This window comes from Lissotriton vulgaris, chromosome 1_1 (assembly GCF_964263255.1).
Source record: "Lissotriton vulgaris chromosome 1_1, aLisVul1.2, whole genome shotgun sequence".
NCBI lineage: Eukaryota > Metazoa > Chordata > Amphibia > Caudata > Salamandridae > Lissotriton > Lissotriton vulgaris.
The window spans coordinates 310232904-310251912 of NC_141685.1; the positions used below are offsets into that span (position 1 = coordinate 310232904).

Sequence of the window (19009 nt, forward strand, 5' to 3'; positions counted from 1 at the left end):
AAAACCAATAGGATTTGTGTTTTTCAGTTTACCTTTTGGTTTTGCCTATGATAATTTGGCTTGTGGATTTTTTTTGTATGAAGGCACACATTTTATGACAACTGCCACAGCCAAAATGTATATATTTATTTATGTCAAAGCACACATTTCACCAGTAGTCCATGGCAATGAAGAGGACGCGGCTTATTGTGTAGATGACTTGCACAATGTGCAAGAATATAATGCTGTCACTCACAATCAGGTAAGAGTGACTGAAGTGGCTGATCCTGTGCCCCTTACTATAGTGAACAGAAGCAAACCAATGGATGAAGATGGCTGACTGAAAACCTGTAAGTATGAGCTTCTAAATTTAAAAAAACATAGCTGTCGGTAGACCTAAAAATGTATGCTCCAAATGTTAACGGTGAAATAATACCGTTCCAAGATGGCCGCCTCTTTGGTGACGTTTCTGTTCACACCAGGTACATTTATCGGCAAAGTCGCGTCTTTGCCAAAGGGGGCGGTGCTTTTAAATGGCGGCGCTGGCTGGGTGTCGGTGCATGCTGAGGGCGCGCTGCCCAGTATTGACATTCTGCCGATACAAATACAAGAAGAAATGGGTAAGGCGCTATCCTTGCACCCCGGTGCATAAAAGAGGTTCAGAGTTTCTGTCCATGCACTGTTTGTGGTTGCGAACAAGTAGCAAGCAAACAAAGTATCCACGCACGGCTTATAGAAACAAGACAGTGAAGTTGGAAGGGAAGTGGGCAGGGATAATCTTGTGTTCTAACAGTTTAAAGAAGGGTGAGAGCAAACCGACGCAATTGGAAATTGAGGGCTTGATGAGATTCTCGTTTTTTGGCATTGAATATTTTGTCAAATTCTTACTTTGAGATATTGTTAAAAAAGGGCTACTTTAGTAAAGAAGTTTTATAAATACACGATTAACTAGTAAATTATAGGATGTTCTGTAAAGCTTCATGACCTCTCTCTTGCACGCGACCCCCTCGCACCCATACGTAACATAGTAAGTATTTAAGCAGTTTGTGGAAAGTTTGGTAGTGCGATCATTGTTAAGAAGAAAGTGCTCCTGCCATGCATTACAAGTGACCTTGTAATTCTATGATTTTATAAAGGAACTCCTAGTTCCTATATGTGATTACGGGACTTCTCGGTGACTTGCAATAGTCTTATAATGTAGACGAAAGTGGGTACTTTATCCCATGTGTTTTCCAGTCCTCATAGACATGTGACTAAACCATATGACCTCTTCTTACATACAAAATGATTAGACGACCATCAAAGCCCATTCATTGATGCAGGACATTAACATTTGTATGGTGAACATTCTGCTACTGGTATGGTTTCGTAGCTCTTTATGTTTTTCAAGTTTTCAGCTCATTACAAGGTTAACACTGCAGATTGGGGTATGATTTATATTGTGACAATACATTACTGATATTGTATTCAGGGCTTCAAGTGGGATAAAAAAATAGGGGGGTCTCTCAAAGGAGCGTGGCCAAATTAATTAAGGGCGTGGCTTAAAAACACGAAAGCTAAAAATCTGTGCTTTGCATAGTGTGCCGTCCTACTTGTATTTTGCTAATTCTGTCATTGCATCCAGACATAATACAACAAGTAACATCCTACCTGTGGTATGCGCTCTAGTCTATGAGCGTGTGCGCGATGACGCGTCACGCCATAGACTAGAGCAGGAGGCGCACGCATGCGCAGGGAGTCGCGGGTGAAAGGCGCGAAGAGGAAAAGCGGCAGTTGGCGACCGGAGCGGTGATAGTTACACGCTCGGCGCCCTAAGCTCTGTAGTGAGTTATACAATTAAATAAACGCAAGTTACTCACCTTCCACTGGCTCAGCGTGTACTTGAAGAGGGAAAGAGAGAACATTACAGTGGCGACGAGGCTGGCATCTGGACACCACCAGGCGCAGAGGACGACAACAATCACCCCCTGCAAACCCCACGCACGAGCCAGCAAGGCAGGACACCTACAGGAAGAGCTAAGGGCGTGGCAGCAGCGCAGCAGCACGGTACAGACCCCAACACCGACTCCATAGTCAGGTCAGTGCTGCCCAAGACACCAGGGGCCCTCAGCCAGCACCCTGGCAACCAAGGGAGATACCCCCAAGCTAGAGGACGGGGGGAAGACCGAGCAAACCGCTCAAAGTGCGAGGGACAATACCCCAGGTAGTCCAAGGGGCCAAGGCGACACGGCAGAGAGCGCAGGAGCATCCGGTGAGCCTACCCAACGAAGGGCCCAGGAGGGAGACCCTAGAGGCGACGTCAGAATGGCGAATCAAGCTTCAGCCCTGATGGCACCCGTCCCTTTCCTACCCAGGCCGGGAGAACCCCAATTAAAATGGGAGGACTGGAAAGAATACTTTCTCAACTATATAGAGGCCCTCGGAGATGAAAGTGAAGGGGAATACACGCCGGAAAGGAAAAAGAGACTGTTGCTCCACAACTTAGGCCCAGAAGGGGTAAGGGTGTTCAAGAATCTGGTACCCAAGGAGAGAGGTGCAGCGGAGACAGATGTCTTTATGAATGCACTGGACGACCTGGACAGCCACTACCGCCCGGCAGTTTGTGTCTCCATAGACCGCTATAATTTCCAACAGAGAAAACAAGAGGCGGGAGAATCCATTGATGACTACGTGGCGGCACTCCGACGCCTAGCTATCACGTGTCGGTTTGGGGCCCTGCAGGATGAATACATTAAAGACCAAATCGTGATGCACACCACCAGCAGAGCGGTCCAGGACAAGTTATGGGCGATGAACGAGACGTCCCTTAAAGAAGTAGTGGCGATGGCCAAGAAGGCAGAAATGTCTAAGCGAGGTGCCGACGCGGCAAAAAGGGAAAGTGGGCCGAGGCAGATGATCAACAAGATTGACGAGGCACCACAGTCCAGCAGGCCCAAAAGCACTTATGGAGACCAGAGGAAGGACACAAGAGGAACTGGAAAACAGACGGCCCGCTCCAGTCCTGGTAACAAATTTGCGTGTTACAGATGCGGCAGTGCAGCGCACGCGGCGCAGGACAGACGTTGTCCCGCGTTCCGCGCCCGGTGCTCGTTCTGTGGTCTGACCGGCCATTTCGAAAAGGTGTGTCGGAAGAAAGGGTCGAAGTCCACCGTCAAGTGTATCGACTCTGCCACAGCGAACTTGAGTGAGGAAGAAGACCCGGAAGAAGATGATTTGGTTCTGTGCATAGAGGACCAGGTACTGGATGTAGCAGGGAAGCGAAGAGATAAGCCCCGCACGGACATGCTCATCGGGGGTGTGAAGGTACATGTGGCCGTCGATTCAGGGTCCCCCTGGACCATCGTGCAAAGATCGATATGGGAAGAGGACTTCGCACCGGTTGTGGGGCCCGATCTAATGCCGCCGGACATCAGACCCATCTCGTATACAGAGGATTCCATCCCCCTGGTGGGGTGCCGGGACTTCGTGTTCGAATTCAGTGGACGGTCGGCCACGTGCACCCTATACGTAGCGGAGAAGGGCCCATCGGTGTTGGGATGGAGAGATGCTGGAGATCTCGGCATCATACTCAATCCAGGAGGGAAAGAGCAAATACTGTTAACAGATGAATGGCCCCTCTCGAAAGATGAGGACTGGAAAGCGGTATACCCCAAGGTCTTTGAGGGCACGGTAGGCAAACTGGACAAATTCGTACATAAAATAGTCCTTAAGGAGGGGGCAGTACCAGTTGTCCATAAGGTCCGGAACATACCCATATCCACGAGTGAAGCGGTGCAACAGGAATTGCTGAAGTTGGAAGAACAAGGCATCATCGAGCCAGTGGACAGTGCGGAATGGCTATCGCCCTTGGTGGTGGTCAAGAAACCGAATGGTAAGGTCCGGCTCTGGGTGGACCTCAGAGAGCTCAACAAAAACCTCATCGTGGAGAGATTCCCGCTCCCCAGGATCGAGGAGATGCTGGCGAGAACGAAAGGCATAACCCACTTTTCCACAATAGACCTCACGTCAGCATATTACCAAATAGAACTGCATCCGTCAAGTAGGAAGTACACATCCTTCATAACACCCTTCGGATGCTACCAATTCCGGAGAATGCCCTTTGGCTTGGCATCCGCCGCGGCCGTTTTCCAGAAGCTAATGCACAGGCTGTTTAAGGACATCTCGGGGGTGCAGTATTTTCAAGATGACATTTTAGTGATGGGCTCCGACAAGGGAGAGCACGACAAGAAACTGCATCGAGTCCTAGGAGTGTTGCAAGGGAAGGGCTTAACAGCGGAATGGAGCAAATGTAGAATTGGGACTCACTCAGTGACCTACTTAGGACACGAAATAGGAACACACGGCATCTCGCCGAAAGAACAAAATGTGAAGGCGATAAGGGATGCCAAGGCCCCAGCAACCAAAGAGGAAGTGCGGTCATTCCTTGGAATGGCCGAGTATTACAGCAAGTTTGTCAGACATTTTGCCACTCGGACCTACAGGATGAGACAACTAATCAGAAACAATGCAAAATTCGAATGGGACGCAGAGGCTCAATCCGAATTTGAGACAGTAAAAGACTGCATCAGCCAAGCCATCCCACTGCAAGGGTACGTCCCCACCGGCAAGACCATAGTGACGACAGATGCAAGCGACAAGGGCTTAGGGGCGGTGTTGGCGCAGGAAAGAGAAGATGGATCCAAGGAAACGATCAGTTTTGCGTCCCGTGCGCTCTCTCCGACGGAACAAAGGTACAGCGTAATCGAAAAGGAGATGCTGGCGGTCACGTGGGCCCTAAACAAGTTTCGGCAGTTCATATGGGGCACAAGATTCAAGCTTCAAACGGATCACAAGCCGCTTATCAAAGTGTTGACGTCCTCGGGCCATGACACAGCGACCCCAAGAATCGCCAAAATGACTTTGAAGCTGCTGGATTACAACTACGACGTAGAATATCTTCCAGGCACGCAAAACAAGGTGGCTGATTTTCTCAGCCGGGCTGCTGCGATGGAGGGAGCGCCGGAGGAGGCCCCGGACAAAGAGGAGATGGTGGCCAGCATGGAGGATCACGAGATGTCGATTAGTGCACAGGAATGGAAGGCGGCCTACGAGCTAGATGAGGAGAAGGTGGAAGTAAGGAGACACCTCACGTCGGGCTGGCCGGACAAAAAGAGGCTCACGGAGGGAGTGCGACGATTCTATGAGATGAGAGAGGAATTGTCCCTGAGCGATTCGGGAATATTCTTGTACAGGGGAGAACTTGTTGTGCCCCCAGTGACACTGATACCCAGGCTGTTGAAGTTACTGCACGAGGGACATTTGGGCATAGTTAAAACCAAGGCGTTGGTCAAGCAGATGTACTGGTGGCCAGGAATGGATGCCCACATAGAAAGACAAGTGCGGGAGTGCGGACAGTGTCAAGGAGCGGACAAGGTGCTCCGCCCACTCAGACCTGCATTGGGGAAGTTTGACACCCCGCAAGGCCCCTGGGAGGATGTGGCTATAGACATTCTGGGACCCGTCCTAGACAGTAGAGGGGTGAATAAATACATATGTGTGATAATGGACAAGTATTCCAAATGGCCTGAAGTGGACATACAAGAGTCAATGGACACTGACACTATATTGAGATTCCTGACATCGGTGTTCCTACGAGAGGGTATACCCAAGTCCATTCTCAGTGACAACGGACCACAATTTGTATCAGACAAGTGGGGTCGATATATGAAAAGGAATGGTATTGAGGTGAAACACACGGCCGTTTATCATCCGGCATGCAACGGCCAGGTCGAAAGGTTCAATCGGGTGCTCATGGGCTCCATTCAGGCAGCCATATCACAAGGAAAGGACTGGGAAGTGGAAGTAATGAGCATGCTATGGGCCTACCGGATCACGCCCTCAGTAGTAGACTCATACTCCTGTGAGGGACTCTTAACCTGCTGGGGGGAATGTTTTGTTGTTTATATTAAAGGGGGGAGATATGTGGTATGCGCTCTAGTCTATGAGCGTGTGCGCGATGACGCGTCACGCCATAGACTAGAGCAGGAGGCGCACGCATGCGCAGGGAGTCGCGGGTGAAAGGCGCGAAGAGGAAAAGCGGCAGTTGGCGACCGGAGCGGTGATAGTTACACGCTCGGCGCCCTAAGCTCTGTAGTGAGTTATACAATTAAATAAACGCAAGTTACTCACCTTCCACTGGCTCAGCGTGTACTTGAAGAGGGAAAGAGAGAACATTACACTACCTACAAGTAACATCATACCTACAACAAGTCACAACTATTGGCTTTGTCAATGGCTGTTAGTTGCATGAGATAAGCAGCAACTATGGCTTGTATATAATATTGAAAAAGCTTCAACTTAATGCCCTGGTGACACCACAACAATGTTGCTGCTCTCGAGTTTCAAAAAGAAAAGGGAAATTCAGAGAGAAAATGACTCCTTAAATGATTTCTCTTCCCCCTACAACGCTCACCTGGCATGACGTCATGCCGTAACTTCTCTAGTGAGAAGTGAGCAAGCGCACATCGATGTGCTTGCTGTCACTGCAGTCTGGGGAAAAGACGGCTGCCTTAATCTTTGGTATTAAAGGTAGAACACTGGAGATTTTTATCAGTTGCATAGGCATTAAACAGAACCATTGCTCAGCTTTCACAGTTTAAGTATCGAGTGTCTTAGTGTAGTGTCCTGGTATGTAAAGTACCATCCATCTATATAGCCGAATTAGGCCTTGTTGAAATACTGTTATTGTTGAATTATAGTGTGAGCATAGTGAAAAATCAACTAGAGAGTATATATGTGTTGGATGTATGCGTTGGTATTCTATCTAATTCAGTGCTTCCCAAACGTTTTTAGAACCATAACCCAATTTTTAGAACCACAAACTTTCGCAACCCACCTAGCTGTAACACCTTGGCTGCTAGGCGTTTTCCCCCCCTGTGCTGGAAAATGATTGAGTGCATGATTCATGACGAGCTCAGCTCGTCATCAGCACAGCTCAACTGTGCATCATGACGAGCTGAGCTCGTCATGAGCATCGAAAGGGTTAAAGGACATGGGATGGGCATTTTTTTTTAAATTGCAAGTAAAGCATCTTTTGATAGCTCGCTTTTATTTACAAATAGCACATTTTCTATTGGAATGATCACTAAATTTGCTCAGGCAAACTGTTTTTGATAAAACTACTTCACAAAAATGATAATGTGTGGAAATATGTCTTTAATGAATATTTGTCTTGATTTGTTTTGATCCTATTAAAATCTTTGTTTCCATCACACTTCAGAAATTAAAAAAAGTGCTCATTTTTTCATTTCCTCCCAGCTGAATGGGTATAGTTTATTTACAGATATTTACATTTTGTTGTGTTTCCAAAAAAACGATACCCTGCAGCCTTTCCCTTCGCACTCCATGTAACCGAACAAGATTGTCACGTAGTTCACTTTACTTTTCTTTCTCTGACTGCAAAGTGAGCGGAGTTTGCAAACACCAACCCCCATGTTAAATAAATAAATAAAATAAGCAGCAATTTAATAGATGTAGTCTGACATTTGACCTCTGTCTTTGAAGCGCAGCAAATGTGACAAGCTAAACACCGAATTTAAAGGCATTTTAATTTATTTATTGTTTGGGCTTTCTCGACGCTCTGTTTTGGAAACGCTGATGTAATTTGTTCTGTTACTTAGGTGCGAGTGATATTGTACCCAATGTATTAAGGCGGTGTTGGGTATACGTGGTGTGTTGTGCCTAATGTGTCATGCTGGGTACTGGAGTGTCATGTGGAATCAATAAAAGCAGTATGTAACATTGTTGATTATCTGTCTTGACTGTCTTCAAGTTACAGGTAGTATTGAACAAAACAAGTCTAAAACTCGAATTTTCTTCTATGAAATGACTACATCTTCATCTTTTAGACTAAGCATTCAGTTTGTAGGGCAAATCACTCAACACATCAGAGTTTAATGTGTGCAGAGTGTTGGAGTTGGTTATTTCATTACATTTCGAATCATTTATCTAATTTTTAGGGCTCTCCTGCTGATGCGCTTGCGCATAGCTGGCGAGCTATTTTGTGGCTTAAACAGAGCTTAACCATCTCGGCGATTTGTTGCAGTGCCCGAGAGCGCGTGCACATCAAAGCCACCAGCCTCCTCAGGCATCTCAAGCTTCCCTCAGCCGGCATTTCTCGTCCCCTAATTATTCACTACATGGCCGGCCGGCCGGCCGGCACATCAAAGGCTGCTGCTCCCGGCCCCTATTCTTCCCTTCTTGCTTCTTCCCACCACAGCAATGCCGACGGCTTGTTTATATTGCAGTCTAACCATCTCGCACGCTGCTCTTGAAACAATAACCGTTGTTGGTCATGATATAATTAAACGCTCTAATTATTTTATCAGGGCCACACAGAATTTTATAAAGTCTTTTGCTGGCATTTTCGTTTTATGCTGATTGCTATTTTACACCTTTCACATGCTGGCGATTTGCTTCAAATGAATGCATTCATCCTGAATCCCGTTACTAGAGCTTTCTCCTCTTCTGCTATATATGGGTTTTAGTTGAATTTCATTGATCTTTTACTAATGATTTATAAAAAGTGCCACCCACCACACAGCTCCACCACACAGCTCCACCGATGCACCCACCACACAGCTCCACCGACGCACCCACCACACAGCTCCACCGACGCACCCACCACACAGCTCCACCGACGCACCCACCACACAGCTCCACCGACGCACCCACCACACAGCTCCACCGACGCACCCACCACACAGCTCCACCGACGCACCCACCACACAGCTCCACCGACGCGCCCACCACACAGCTCCACCGACGCACCCACCACACAGCTCCACCGACGCACCCACCACACAGCTCCACCGACGCACCCACCACACAGCTCCACCGACGCACCCACCACACAGCTCCACCGACGCACCCACCACACAGCTCCACCGACGCACCCACCACACAGCTCCACCGACGCACCCACAACACAGCTCCACCGACGCACCCACCACACAGCTCCACTGATGACCCCACCACACAGCTCTACCCACCACACAGCTCCACTGATGACCCCACCACACAGCTCCACAGATGACCCCACCACACAGCTCCACTGATGCACCCAAGACACTGCTCCACCGAGGCACCCACCACACAGCTCCACCGAGGCACCCACCACACAGCTCCACCGAGGCACCTACCACACAGCTCCACCAATGCACCCACCACACAGCTCCACCAATGCACCCACCACACAGCTCCCCTGAGGCACCCACCACACAGATGCACCCACCACACAGCTCCACAGATGCACCCACCACACAGTTCCACAGATGCACCCACCACACAGCTCCACAGATGCACCCACCACACAATTCCACAGATGCACCCACCAACCAGCTCCACCGATGCACCCACCACACAGCTCCACCGATGCACCCACCACACAGCTCCACCGATGCACCCACCACACAGCTCCACCGATGCACCCACCACACAGCTCCACCGATGCACCCACCACACAGCTCCACCGATGCACCCACCACAGAGCTCCACCGATGCACCCACCACAGAGCTCCACCGATGCACCCACCACACAGCTCCCCCGAGGCACCCACCACACAGCTCCCCCGAGGCACCCACCGCACAGCTCCACCTACACAGCTCCACTTATGCATCCACCACACAGCTCCACCTACACAGCTTCACTTATGCACCCACCACACAGCTCCACCGTTGCAGCCACCACATAGCTCCACCGACACAGCTCCACCGATGCACCCACCACGCAGCTCCACCGATGCACCCACCACACAGCTTCACCGATGCACCCACCACAGAGCTCCACTGAGGCACACACCACACAGCTCCACTGATGCACCCACCACACAGCTCCACTGATGCACCCACCACACAGCTCCACCGATGCACCCACCACACAGCTCCACCTACACAGCTCCACCGATGCACCCACAACACAGCTCCCCCGAGGCACCCACCACACAGCTCCACCTACACAGCTCCACTTATGCACCCACCACACAGCTCCACCTACACAGCTCCACTTATGCACCCACCACACAGCTTCACCGATGCACCCACCACACAGCTCCACCCAGCACGCAGCTCCACCCAGCACGCAGCTCCACCGATGCACCCACTAAGCTCCACCGATGCACCCACCACAGAGCTCCACCGATGCACCCACCACACAGCTCCACTGAGGCACCCACCACAGAGCTCCACTTAGGCACCCACCACAGAGCTCCACTGAGGCACCCACCACAGAGCTCCACTGAGGCACCCACCACAGAGCTCCACTGAGGCACCCACCACAGAGCTCCACTGAGGCACCCACCACAGAGCTCCACTGAGGCACCCACCACACAGCTCCACTGATGCACCCACCACACAGCTCCACTGATGCACCCACCACACAGCTCCACCTACACAGCTCCATCGATGCACCCACCACACAGCTCCACCGATGCACCCACCACACAGCTCCCCTGAGGCACCCACCACACAGCTCCACCTACACAGCTCCACTTATGCACCCACCACACAGCTCCACCTACACAGCTCCACTTATGCACCCACCACACAGCTCCACCTACACAGCTCCACTTATGCACCCACCACACAGCTCCACCTACACAGCTCCACTTATGCACCCACCACACAGCTCAACCGATGCAGCCACCACACAGCTCCACCGACACAGCTCCACCGATGCACCCACCACACAGCTCCACTGATGCAGCCACCACACAGCTCTACCGACACAGCTCCACCGATCACCCACCACCCAGCTCCACCGATCACCCACCACCCAGCTCCGCCGATGCACCCACCACCCAGCTCCGCCGATGCACCCACCACCCAGCTCCGCCGATGCACCCACCACCCAGCTCCGCCGATGCGCCCACCACCCAGCTCCGCCGATGCGCCCACCACACAGCTCCGCCGATGCGCCCACCACACAGCTCCGCCGATGCACCCACCACACAGCTCCGCCGATGCACCCACCACACAGCTCCACCGATGCACCCACCACACAGCTCCACCGATGCACCCACCACTCAGCGCAACCACAGCATCACTCAGCGCAACCACAGCATCACTCAGCGCAACTACAGCATCACTGGTTCAAATATGTTCTTTCAATGTTTCAAGCTGTGTTCAATCTTTCACGCTTTATTACAAATCACAAAAAGATGTTAATATTTCACTTTTGTTCTTGGATTTTCGTCACAATAAAAAACACTGAACATAATCTTCACAAAAGTTATTTACAAAAGTTTAAGCTATTGCCATTACAAATTAAATACATTATTTTAGTATTAACTATTTAAAAAAATTAAAAGCCGTTGTTATTTGTAATATCAATACATCTAAGTCACGTAAATACAAAACATGTTGCATTACAAATGCTATATGTGTCTCATTTGCGAAAGTTATAACTATTGGCATTGTAAATGGCAAAGCTATTAATTTAGCTATTTAAAAAAAAAACACATATTAAAAAATTCATTTATAAGACCAATAGATCAAACTTTCCTAATGCGAGCCCTATTGCATTTCCAATGCTTATTGTTCTGTGATTTTTATTTTATTTTCTTGAGTGCACGTTTAACCGACCTATGACTCATTGTATCATTGTTGTGTTCATTAGGTAGATTATGTGATCTTCTATTATGTAATTCAAAATATAGGTAAGTGATTTTGCGTAAGCTGGATCCCTAATCATGGAAGATTCTGAGACAGGCATATATATGGGCGACTAAGAAGAGATTAACAGGGTAAAACGGTTGGACCTTGTGCACTGTGTGCTCTTAGCCAAATGTAGAGTAGTGGACATCTTAGGTAAGATGGCTTCATAGGTGGGACCTGATCTTCATAGGTTCAATTTCAATTTAGTTTATTGCGATTTTAAATGGTGGACTTCATGTTTAAGGTGTGATCCAAGAAAAGAACAATATAGTCTGAGCAGTCTCGCCCCCCCCGCCCCCCCCCCTCCCCCCCTCCATTGTATTTACAGGACACTCTGAAATAACTCTGTTCCAAGAAATATTGGCGGGTGAGCCCCATTTAATAGTTTAGTATTGGAGTTCTCTGTCCAGTTACTAGATTCCCAAGGCTTATACAGTCTCCACGGGGCTTCACAATGTAAGTTTAGGGCACATCATGTGGAAACAGGATGGGGAGGATAAGGTTGAAAGTTAGGGGGTGTGAGGAAATAGGGTTCTGTTGCAGTACTCCCACACACTTTTTGCCAGCTTTTGATGCAACTTTGACTGCAGAGTACCGGGTCCCTGCTGTCCTGGTTCCCAGTACCAGTGTTCTTTCCCTAAACCTGAATCACAATTGACCATTCAGGCCCCCTGTAAGTCCCTGGTAAAAGGTACATGTGTACCTTGGGCATTGGGACTGAACTGAAGAGGGTCCCCTAAGAACCCCTCACCTAGGCCATGCAGACTGCCAATGCAACTTGCATGACCTGGTGCAGACAAATAACCAACCAGTTGACATGGCACACTACCTGTGTGCCATGCCAACTAGCACTTCCCAAGATATAGGTAAGTCACCCTTCTAGTAGGATTTACCAGCCCTAACTCAGGGTGCACTGTATCAAAGGTAGGGCATATCTGCATGAACAGATATTCCCAAAAGTATTAGGCTCTATCCTCAAAATTGAAAGTGCCAGGGAAGCCATAGAGAGTACATGGGCTGGGAGCTTGACAACTCGAGTTCCACAGCACCATGATAGCTTCACTGAACCCAGAAGTGTTTGGTACCAAACTGCTCCTTTTCAATAAACCCACACTGATGCCGGTGTGGGTTTTAGTGAACCATATATTCAGAGGGCACGTCAGAGGTGACACCTGAAAACCTACTCACCCTGATGTGGACACTCACTGGCTTTAGGTAGCCTGTCGCACACAAGCATGTTTCTGGACACCTGGCTCTCTGAGACCAGAAACAATGTACATGCTGAGCTGCCACACCTCTTCTCCCCCTTCCCCCCTCCCCCCCAAGGATGGGAACAGTGCTTGAAGGGGAAGCTTCAAAGGCTTTCTGCATTTGGAATGCAACCTCATAGCTTCTGCTGCTAGCAGCAGATGGCAGCACCCGGTTTACACCCCTTCTTTGAACGGGAAAACTGACAGAAAAAATTAGAGTAGGAATTGTGCCTACCTTTGCCAACTTCACCCCTAGGATGGAGGAGGCGAAGTTATGCACAGTTTTCACTTCCCTTCATCTTGAAAATGAGGGGACCCTTCCAAATTTGGACTAGGACTATGCCCCTTGCACAGGAGGGGGGCACAGTAGAGGGTGTAGTCACCCCACCTGAGGTGTCCTTTGGCTCTACCTGTTACTGAAAAACAACTATTAAAGGAGGGTCAAGGGGAATATATTTATAGACCGTCCAAACTCGAATAACCCCTAAGGAACTATAAAGAACAAGAAGAGTTGGAGGGTCTGTGAAGCAAAGTGCCAAGTCTGCAAAGTCCTCACTGAAAGCTACACATTTGGATTGCACTGAACCAGACCAAAGTGGTCACTAGACACTAGGTGTACAGTAGATATCCTATCAGCCCACCCACTTGGCGGAGCCTCGTCATGTAGGACGTCTAGAACCAAGTTGGAGTGTCCAAGCCTAGATGAATTGGCTAGACAACACACAATTATGGCTCATACAATAGAAGTGTCCACGCCACTGGGCGGTGCTGGTACAGTGCAGTGCAAAGAAAAAAAGTGTGTGAGTGATGTTAAAATGACGGTCAAGGCAAAAGAAAAACTTTTTATTAGTATTCACCTGGACGTCAGATTAAAAAGAGATGCAAGACAGTGTGACAAAATCACTGTCTACTTTGCTGTGTGGTTAAATAGGCCAACATGTTTCTGCCAATAGGTGAAACTACACCGGCATTCATCAGGGCCACTAGTATGGAATGTTGCTACTGCAAAGATACACTCTAATAGTAGTGTAAAAAAGTGAAGTTGACAGACCAAAGGTTTAAGACTGTCAAACTAATAGTGTGGTCACTCGGACCATCCTACCGTATCCTCTTGAACCGTTTGATGATAGAGGATGCAGTCCCAGCAATGTGTGGGAGTCAAGCCTCACCTCACCCGGCAACGGCTCGGAGATTGAGGCCCCGCTCTCTCCGTTGGTACCTCTCGGCTAAAACCAAAGCCGAAGGGGAGTGCCTTGACCGTCATTTTAACATCACTCACACACTTTTTTTCTTTGCACTGCACTGTACCAGCACCGCTCAGTGGCGTGGACACTTCTATTGTATGAGCCATAATTGTGTGTTGTCTAGCCAATTCATCTAGGCTTGGACACTCCAACTTGGTTCTAGACGTCCTACATGACGAGGCTCCGCCAAGTGGGTGGGCTGATAGGATATCTACTGTACACCTAGTGTCTAGTGACCACTTTGGTCTGGTTCAGTGCAATCCAAATGTGTAGCTTTCAGTGAGGACTTTGCAGACTTGGCACTTTGCTTCACAGACCCTCCAACTCTTCTTGTTCTCTACCTGTTACTCCCTTAAGATGCCCCCTAAATTTAGTATTTAGTAGGATCCCTCAGACTTTCAAACCAGTTCCCAGCGACCTAAGAAGGACGAAAAAGACAACGCTGTGCTGCGAAGCCTGAAGACCACTACTGACTTGTCCCCTAGCCCTGCCGGCCTCTCTCCAGTTCCAAAGACCCTGTGAGAAGACGACACCTGTCTGGCAGCCAGCGACGTCCTGAAACCCGAGGAATACTCCCTGAACTTTGACAAAGACCAGAACTCCAGAGGACAGCAGACCTGTCCCCCCACGAAGCGGATTTCCGATTCCTGCCCGCTCTGCACCCGATGCCTCTGGCCCATGTCCAGGTACACCACTCACCCAGAGCAGGCTCCCAAGCGATCCAGACCTCCAGTCAAGTGTTGGCTGACCCCTCTTGGACTCCATGATGACGCAGCCTGAATCCAGAGACTTCCTTTGACCGCAACTGGTAAGAAGAATCTGAAGTCTAAAGGCACCCCTGCACCCAAAGCCCTGGGTCTTGGTGAGCTGAATTGACGGAACTGTAAGTCAGGTACTTACCTGTCTAACAGCATTATTGTTTTCCTCCCTAGAACAACATTGAACTCACTGAAAATTGCATTGTCGACTTTTGAAACTGGCATATTATATACTGGGCAAGCTTCCTACAGGGAGGGAAGTAAGAAATGAAAACCCTCTGTTTTGTTGGTTTTCCTTTCCTATTCCGGGTTGTCTGAGAAAAGCCACTCCCTTCATGACATCCCTTTACTTTCAGTTTAAGTCCATCTTAATCTGGTAGGAATCATGACTGTGCCGGGGTGTCTGGATGACTTGGCTTCTTTCATCCATCTTTCACACTACAAATGTATGTCCTAACCCTATAGTACTCCATCCTAGTAAAGCACGCCTCACACATTTTTGTCTTTGATCCCCACAGACTTAACAGCAAGACTCTGACCGTACGCAGACAAATCCCTCCTATAGACCGTTAGGGAAAATGCATGTTCATCTTACTTTTGTCAGCATGTCTCAGTGTCTCCAGTGTCGCTAAATTCTTGTGCTATGAAAGAGGCATAGCTACTTTCTAGTCTGCCTGCATTCTCTAGTAGAATTAATTAATCAAATTATAAAGAGATGTGAGTTTCTATTTAAATCAATTTTTTCAACCAACAAAGCTGTAGGGAGTATAAATGCCAAAGGACTCCGGCTCCCCATCTTATTTGTTTATAAAGTTTTATATAGCGCGTACTTGATCCCGAAGGATATCGGAGCGCTTTACAATTCGAGGGGAAGGAAGGTAACAGATCACAACAAGAATCAAATGGGGAATCTAATAGACATTGAATCATGTAGTGCACACATAACAGATCCTTTATAAACCTGGGGTATCGAAGAATGGGCTAGTCGATGAAACATAATGACATAAGGGGAGCAAATACAATAATCCGGATTAATAACCAACACTGTAGTATGTCCAATGCGATTAGAGCTGACAATCGTCCCTCATGTTAAGGTAAGAATTTATTCATGAGGAATCTTTTTGCTTCCAGTTTAAAGCAACCTTGGAAGAGATTCTACGAATTTCCGGTGCAAGAGTTCCAAATTTTTGGTGCAGAGTAATCTGTGCATTATATAGTATTTGTTCAAGTAACACAACTGAATACACAGCCATTCGGAGGCATCTCCCTGCTGGGTCCAAACAGAGGTGGCATGGTGTGCAAAACAACAATTGATGGGGATGTGGCCAAAGTAATTACCAGTGGCTGAAATTAATTCAAGCATTCAAATTTTGTATACTTTAGTATGTTGCCCTAGTGGAATGGATATGCCTAAACATGCATCCCATGCACACTGTCACTGGAACCGAGCTATACCTGGCTGATGAGCCAATAACATGGGAAAACCAGTAATGGGCTGATGGTATTTCGGTTCAGGGAGGACCTAGCTTTCTATTTCTTTACTTTAACACCTTAAACGCGGAAAAACCGCTGCGGTGCAAGCGTTCTATTAAGTGGGCAGGGCTGCGTCGGCCGACGAGGTAGTGCTCCCGTCGGCCGACGGCAGCACGCAAGGGGTTAACACCTTGGCTGCTAAGGGGTTTTCCCCTCCTGTGCTGCATTTTGGTGAACCCCCATTGTTCATGACAAGGTCAACTCGTCATAAGCACAGCTCCACTGTGCCTCATGACGAGCTGACCTTGTCATGAGCATGGAAGAGGTTAATATGGTTAATATTGTTTCTTTGTCTAGATATATGTTTAAGAATCATTGTCCTGAAGAAGGTGCAACTATTTTTGAACACCGAAACGCCGCGTCGACAATTCCTCTTTAAACTTGGTCATTATTTGTGATTGTACTTTTATTAAATAACTAGCAGCTTGCACCAGCGTTGCCCGGGGCAGAAGGGGGCTGCTGGCAGCATTTCAGGCTTGCGTGCACCTTACCTCAGTGCTTGCTCCCAGTCGCACAAACCCAGGCCCCCGCTCCAGTCCGCCTCACTTCACCGCCCCCCACTACTCTCACTTAAATGTCTGCACCAAATGTGAAAGCCGTTTTAAAACCTATCATTTATTTTGATATCCCGCTCCAGTCCGCCTCACTTTACCGCCCCCACTACACCAAGCCAGTCTACACGCCCCGCTGCAGTCCGCTATCCCGCTCCATTCCTCCTCACTTACCGCTCCTCCCCGCGTACTTCACCGCTTCCCCCCGCGTTTCACATACCTTCTCCGCTCCTCCATGCGCTGTTGTCCTCCATTCCGCTCCAGTCCGCCTTACTTCACCGCTCTTCCCCGCGGTTCACGTACCTCATTCCCTCCAGTCTGGCTAAGTTTTCCACTCCTCCCCGCGCTGTTGTCCGCTCCTCCTCGCGTTCCTGTCCTCCTATGATGTCAGCACGCACGTTGTTAGCACACACGGCCGGCGCTACTTCTTAGGGCCTACTTATTTTTTATTGTTTATTTTTTAAATAACGTTTATTTTTTAATTTTTTATAGCCCATGTCATCTACTGACCCCCCCCCCCCCCCCCTTTCCAACGCTGTATTGGGTGTTGCGATTGGTGGTGTACTTTTCAAGTTTACCTGGCTCAAAGGACACCGTTCTCTCTTTATAATAGTAGTATAGATTTCATGTGAAATTAAATATATATGTTTTTTTTAAATGAATGTAAATTTTAAAATTGAAATGGTGATGTTTTTAATATATTGACAAATGAACAACAATAATAATAAAAAGAGAGATAACAAATTCTGCTGTTTCAGTATTAAGTATAAACCTCAATGTTCAATGTGAATTTGGTAATTTGTGAAAGTCTCTTACTCCGTTGCTGAAATTGAAATATAAGCAAATCTTCTTCCTTTCATTAGTAAATTGGAAAAGGATCCTTTTGTTATAATTTATCTACCCATTCCTTTTCCAAAAAAAGGTACCTCCCAATATACTTTAGCACATTGTAAATGACGATGCCATTTATGTATTTGTCAAGAAAACCTACAAAGTGCGTGTTTACGCGCACTGCTTGCAGGTTTTCAAAACACATAAATAAAAGGCAGTGTCATTTACAATGTCAAACTCTCGCAAATGCGAGACCTATTGCATTGCAAATGCTTGTTCTTTGTTGTTCCTATTTTTATTAAAGGCGTGTTTGTCATCTTTTTCTTCATCCTTGTTTCTCACCCTGTTGCTGCCTTAGATTGTTTTCTCCTTTCATACTTTCTCCATTATCCATAGATTTCTCCTTTTCCTCTCCATTTTTTTTTCTTTCTTTATCTTCTTCGTAAACTCTTCAACTTTCTGACAGGTAATTTTCCATGCCTCTTCTGTTAATTAGCTATTGCTAACAGTATATTGATCAGCAAGGACTGGCTGGCAATAATCACCTAACGGATCTTTATCCTAGCCTGTCAGTGGAAACTACATTTTGATTGTCCATGTTTCCTTCTTCTCTCAACCCTACACTTCTCTCTCAATCTATTCCTCTCTCGCATAGCTTATGCTTTCTCCACTTAACACTCCAGCCTTCCACTTTTATTTCTCACTTTCTCCCTTTAACCACCTTTTGAGGCCTTGGCTCTAGACAGCGCATGCGCTGTCCTAAGAGACATGTTGTATCTACTTTGTAGACTTCCGCCCACCCATAGGCTTCCCATTTGCTGGCTCCATAGTCACTCTTCTATTGTTAATCCCCATTTGTCCATGGCATGCATGTGTCCTGCCTCTTCCTGTTTTTAGCCCTCCCTGAGAGTAGGGACCAATTACTAATATCCATACACAGTTGCCATTTTAGCAAATGTTTGCGGGTCTACTTTTTTCATCGGTTAACAACACTTTTCATGAGCATTCATGATTACATTTCCTCCAAGCGATACTCTAAACAGGCCTGTAAATCCTGTTCTCACCTCATCACATTGCTGTGCATTCTGGTGTTGCTTGCCTGTCTCACAACCCCCTTCCTATTTGCAGCTTGACCCATCCCTCTACCCCATCCCTCTTTGCTCCCTGCTTTG

At 48.0% G+C, this 19009-nt stretch overlaps 1 protein-coding gene across 1 annotated transcript in view; it reads left to right on the forward strand.

The window, feature by feature from the left end:
• The first annotated feature begins 491 nt into the window (after nucleotides 1-491).
• NSUN4 (NOP2/Sun RNA methyltransferase 4) overlaps nucleotides 492-19009 on the forward strand; it is a 143388-nt gene continuing 124870 nt past the window's right edge. The window contains exon 1 of the mRNA XM_086952346.1: nucleotides 492-599. Coding sequence (XP_086808472.1) covers nucleotides 513-599 — 87 coding nt within the window. The 5' untranslated portion in view covers nucleotides 492-512. The remainder of the gene's footprint in view (nucleotides 600-19009) is intronic.